This window comes from Salmo salar, chromosome 24 (genome assembly GCF_965601325.2).
Source record: "Salmo salar chromosome 24, fSalSal1, whole genome shotgun sequence".
Lineage (NCBI taxonomy): Eukaryota > Metazoa > Chordata > Actinopteri > Salmoniformes > Salmonidae > Salmo > Salmo salar.
Window position 1 is genome coordinate 40981501 of NC_138314.1, and position 6000 is coordinate 40987500.

General features: G+C 46.3%; 1 protein-coding gene across 7 annotated transcripts in view; it reads right to left on the minus strand.

Annotated features, from left to right (window-relative positions):
* Nucleotides 1-6000, minus strand: part of pdlim5a (PDZ and LIM domain 5a) — a 146811-nt gene that overhangs the window by 123508 nt on the left and 17303 nt on the right. For 6 of the 7 annotated variants that reach the window (XM_082968708.1, XM_082968707.1, XM_082968706.1 and 3 more), the window contains exons 1-2: nt 1719-1847; nt 978-1144 (exon numbers count right to left, since the gene is read on the minus strand). In XM_082968708.1, coding sequence (XP_082824834.1) covers nt 978-1076 — 99 coding nt within the window. In that variant the 5' untranslated portion in view covers nt 1077-1144; nt 1719-1847. Of the gene's footprint in view, nt 1-977; nt 1145-1718; nt 1848-6000 lie in introns of those variants that run through there. The other variant, XM_014172468.3, reaches the window with a different exon arrangement.

The following is a 6000-nucleotide window of genomic DNA, read 5'->3' on the forward strand; positions in this document are numbered from 1 at the left end:
GGGTAGGCCGTCATTGTAAATAAGAATTTGTTCTTAACTGACTTGCCTAGTTAAATTCTGGTTCAATTTTACCACTAGCCCATCCTCCCCAATTAAGGTGCCACCAATCTCCTGTGGCCCATACATGTGTAGGCCTACCATTGTATACAGTAGGTGGGGCGCATAAACAGTGTATGGCTTCAGTTGTTTTCAATGGATAAGTGTGGTGCCAGATTTGGTTTGGATTTACCTTTGTGGGGGGTTGCAACTCACCTGACCAATAGTCTAGGACACTGGTTCTCAATCCTGGTCCTGGGGACCCAAAGGGGTGCACATTTTTGTTTCTGCCCTAACACTACACAGCTGATTCAAATGATTAACTCATCAAAAGGCTTTGATGATTTGAATCAGGTGTGTAGTGTCAGGGCAAAAACAAAAATGTGCACCCCTTTGGGTCCCCAGGACCAGGATTGAGAGCCACTGGTCTAGGAGAAAGACTGGTCCATACATTTTGGGTGCTAATGGGGAACGACATTCGAAATAACCTCATTAGGCATTCATAACTTATTTTCTTTAAGAATCAATAGGTATATAATTAATTTAAAAGTCCCAAAAATATATCTACCAATTGCATATTGCCCCTATTAGCAGGTCTTGTACCTAGCTAGCATAGAACGTTCCCACACCAAAAAAACAAAAGTTCCAGGAACGTTCTGGGAACGGACATTTGTTAGCTGGGCATTCATTTTGCCAATGCACCCAAACCTCGCATAGCCAGAGAACCTACCAATTAGGCTACTACTGCCCTCAGTGCGTTGCCTGTTTGGACAGTATTCCAGTGTCACTGGGTGAGCTAATGCAAGCACATCATCTTTTACAGCCGTCAACAGCCAGATGGCTTCATAGGGATGGGAGCCAATCTAGAGCTGAGAGGAGGTTTGTGAAGTGGGCTGGTAGAAAGGGATTGGGGGGGTGTGTGCGTGCGTGCGTGTACTCACCCTGGAGATGGTGAGTGGCATGTTGAAGTCTTTTCCTCCCTGCAGTCTGAAGCCCCATGGGGCCGGGCCAAGCAGGGACACACTGTAGTTACTGCTCATGGTTCTAGAACACTGGTAAGGATGGATTTCCACTGGTATGTTAACACCGTAACTCTGGCTTCCAAGATCTGGGATGTGATAGGGGAAAGAGATTGTGTTTATTATACAATTTGGAAGCAAGACGGACAATCCATAAAAGTCTGTTATGATTGAAATCAACCTGAATACCATATCTTACATTCAAAAACAATATAGGTGAACATTTACTTAATACATACATAAATCGAAGATGGAAATCTGTGTTCAGATGCTATGTTCAAATATGATTAAATATTAAATGCTGAGAGAATACGCTGTACTTCTTAGTACATAAATAAAACAAGGGAGCGAAATACGTTTCTTAAAATAAAACTCAAAACATTGTCAAACAAGAGCCTTCAAATCCCAGCCCACAGGATTCCCAAAATAATACGCTGTATCCCTGTGTGGAAAACTATTTTAAGAAGCAATTGAAGGACAACTGAAGGACATGACTAAAAGATGTTTAAACAAAAATGCTACTCTAAGGGCTTGTTTCCCAGACGCAGATTAAGCCTAGTCATGAAGTAAAAGGCATTCTCAATGGAGAGTTGCTTTATAATCCAGGACTTGGCATAATATGTGTCTGGGAAACCAAGTGTTTTAGAATATGTCAATCCCTACCTCTAGAGTAGGTAGGCAGTCGTATCAGAGATGTAACTGCTATGCAGGTAGGTGGACAAAGCAGCACACAGACCAGTTCGCCAAGACAAATCCCTTACCGACAAAACACTGAGCCACACAACAGTGTAATGGCCCTTTATACTGAACTAGTGAAGGAGGGGAGGGGGTGAAGAGGAGGGGTAAAGGGGAGGGAGTAAAGTGGAGGGGAGGGGGTAAAGGGGAGGGGTAAAGGGGAGGGAGTAAAGTGGAGAGGAGGGGGTAAAGGGGAGGGGTAAAGTGGAGAGGAGGGGGTAAAGGGGAGGGGGTAAAGAGGAGGGGTAAAGGGGAAGGAGTAAAGTGGAGGGGAGGGAGTAAAGGGGAGGGAATAAAGGGGAGAGAGGGGGTAAAGGGGAGGGAGTACAGTGGAGGGGAGGGGGTAAAGGGGAGGGATTAAAGGGGAAGGGAGGGGGTAAAGGGGAGGGAGGGAGGAAAGGGGAGGGGGTAAAGGGGAGGGAGTAAAGGGGAAGGGAGGGGGTAAAGGAGAGGGAGTAAAGGGGAAGGGAGGGGTTAAAGGAGAGGGGGTAAAGGAGAAGGGAGGGGGTAAAGGGGAGGGAGTAAAGGGGAAGGGAGGGGTTAAAGGAGAGGGGGTAAAGGAGAAGGGAGGGGGTAAAGGGGAGGGAGTAAAGGGGAAGGGAGGGGTTAAAGGAGAGGGGGTAAAGGAGAAGGGAGGGGGTAAAGGGGAGGGAGTAAAGGGGAAGGGAGGGGTTAAAGGAGAGGGAGTAAAGGGGAAGGGAGGGGGTAAAGGAGAGGGGGTAAAGGGGAAGGGAGGGGTTAAAGGAGAGGGGAGGGGGTAAAGGGGAGGGAGTTAAGGGGAAGGGAGGGGGTAAAGGAGAGGGAGTAAAGTGGAAGGGAGGGGGTAAAGGGGAGGGAGTTAAGGGGAAGGGAGGGGGTAAAGGAGAGGGAGTAAAGTGGAAGGGAGGGGGTAAAGGAGAGGGGGTAAAGGGGAAGGGAGGGGTAAAGGAGAGGGAGTAAAGTGGAAGGGAGGGGGTAAAGGAGAGGGAGTAAAGGGGAAGGGGGGGTAAAGGAGAGGGAGTAAAGGGGAAGGGGGGGGTAAAGGAGAGGGGGTAAAGGGGAAGGGAGGGGGTAAAGGAGAGGGGGTAAAGGGGAGGGGAAAAGCCCTCTCCTCTCCATTCAGTTCTATTCCAGGCCAATATTGACTTGTTTTTTAGCAGGAGACTGATATAGTTGCACTCAGTCGGTGTTCCACAGCCAGCTCATAGCTCTCAGTGTGTTCACCCAGCCACTAATAGCTGTCTTTAATGGGCCTTCATTCAAAAGTAGGGCTGTGACGTTTATTGAATTTTAGATGACGGTAATTGGCCGGCCAAATGACCTCGGTCTCCGTAATAACCGTTCGAATAGCAAACAAAATATATACAGTACCAGTCAAAGGTTTGGAGACACCTACTCATTCAAGGGTTTTTCTTTATTTTTACTATTTTCTACATCGTAGAATAATAGTGAAGACTTCAAAACTATGAAATAACACATATGGAATCATGTAGTAACCAGAAAAGTGTTAAAGAAATGAAAATATTTGTTATATTTTAGATTCTTCAAAGTAGCCACCTTTTGCCTTGATGACAGCTTTGCACACAGAGTCCATGTTATCTCAGAAAAGGACTTGTGTGGACTACCACTTCTCAGCTGAGCCGTGGTTGCACCTAGACGTTCCCACTTCACAATAACAGCACTTACAGTTGACCGGGGCAGCCCTAGCAGGGCAGAAATTTGACAAACTGACTTGTTGGAAAGGTGGCATACTACGACGGTGCCACGTTGAAAGTCACTGAGCTCTTCAGTAAGGCCATTCTACTGCCAATGTTAATCTAAGGAGATTGCATGGCTGTATGCTCGATTTTATACACCTGTCAGCAAAGGGTGTGGCTGAATTAGCCGAATCCACTCATTCATTCATTTGAATGTGTGTCCACATACTATTGGACATGTAGTGTACATACAGTAAATATATCATTTAAACAGTTATGATGGTTATTGTTATTTTTCATGATGGTGTTTACAGTTATACTGTAATTCTGCCCTTCATTTTAAAGTAGAGAGAGAAATAATGCATGACCTTACGTGACCTTACATGACCTGTCTTTCTAAAATGATCTGCCGAAATTGTTGCAACCCCTATTACTAGCCTGTTCAACCTCTCTTTCGTATCGTCTGAGATTCCCATAGATTGGAAAGCTGCCGTGGTCATCCCCCTATTCAAAGGGGGAGACACTCTAGACCCAAACTGCTACAGACCTATATCTATCCTACCCTGCCTTTCTAAGGTCTTTGAAAGTCAAGTTAACAAACAGATTACCGACCATTTCGAATCCCACCGTACCTTCTCCGCTATGCAATCTGGTTTCAGAGCTGGTCATGGGTGCACCTCAGCCATGCTCAAGGTCCTAAACGACATCATAACCGCCATCGATAAGAGACATTACTGTGCAGCCGTATTCATCGACCTGGCTAAGGCTTTCGAGTCTGTCAATCACAACATTCTTATTGGCAGACTCAACAGCCTTAGTTTCTCAAATGATTGCCTCGCTTGGTTCACCAACTACTTCTCCGATAGAGTTCAGTATATATACACAATCTTTTTTTTCTCACAGATTTGCTGAGGGAGATGAGGGTGGCTATGATCCTGTGCTTTAGCAGACACCTCCAGCAGTGTGTGTGCATTTACTCAATGTGTTATTATAGTATGTGTTGGTCTTATGTGTTTGGTGTGTCTAGTAAGCACGTATGGTGTATGTATGAGTTAGTATGTCAAATCAGAGGGCCTGTTGTCCGGACCTCTGGCAGTCTCCACAGGGTTAAATTCTCGGGCCGACTCTCTTTGTCACAACGTCTACAGAAGGTGGAGCCTCTCCCAGTTCGGGCGGCGCTCGGCGGTCGTCGTCGCCGGCCTACTAGCTGCCACCGATCTCCTTTTCATTTTCATTTGGTGATGTCTGTTTTATGTTAGCACCTGTTTTGAGTTAGTTCGTTAGTGGGGGTATTTAGTCTGTCTGTTTAGGTTTGGTATTGTGCGGGATTATTTGTGTCTACGATTATAAGGTTGGGGTTTTTTCTCTGCCGTTCATCTATTTTTGGCATACGGGTTTCCTGGGCTGTGTCTCGACTTGGTTTGAGGGTTCTTGCCTATTGCTGGATTTATTGTACCCTGCCTTGTATTTCGGCATTTTGGACTGTTGTCTATTAAACGTGTTTTCACGTACCTTGGTCTCCTGCGCCTGACTTCACCCCTCCTGCATGTTAGAGTTCCGTGACACACTTCTCTGTATACATCAATGATGTCGCTCTCGCTGCTGGTGATTCTTTGATCCACCTCTACGCAGACGACACCATTCTGTATACCTCTGGCCCTTCTTTGGACACTGTGTTAACTAACCTCCAGATGAGCTTCAATGCCATACAACTCTCCTTCCGTGGCCTACAACTGCTCTTAAATGCAAGTAAAACTAAATGCATGCTCTTCAACCGATCGCTGCCTGCACCTGCCCGCCCGTCCAGCATCACTACTCTGGACGGTTCTGACTTAGAATATGTGGACAACTACAAATACCTAGGTGTCTGGTTAGACTGTAAACTCTCCTTCCAGACTCACATTAAACATCTCCAATCCAAAATTAAATCTAGAGTCGGCTTCCTATTTCGCAACAAAGCATCCTTCACTCATGCTGCCAGACATACCCTCGTAAAACTGATTATCCTACCGATCCTTGACTTCGGCGATGTCATTTACAAAATAGCCTCCAATACCCTACTCAACAAATTGGATGCAGTCGATCACAGTGCCATCCGTTTTGTCACCAAAACCCCATATACTACCCACCACTGCGACCTGTATGCTCTCGTTGGCTGGCCCTCGCTTCATACTCATCGCCAAACCCACTGGCTCCAGGTCATCTATAAGTCTCTGCTAGGTAAAGCTCCGCCTTATCTCAGCTCACTGGTCACCATAGCAGCACCCACCCGTAGCACGCGCTCCAGCAGGTATATCTCACTGGTCACCCCCAAAGCCAATTCCTCCTTCCAGTTCTCTGCTGCCAATGACTGGAACGAACTGCAAAAATCTCTGAAGCTGGAGACTTTTACGTCCCTCACTAGCTTTAAGGACCAGCTGTCAGAGCAGCTCACAGATCACTGCACCTGTACATAGCTCATCTGTAAATATCCCATCCAATCTACCTCATCCCCATACTGTATTTATTTATCTTGCTCCTTTGCACCCCAGTAT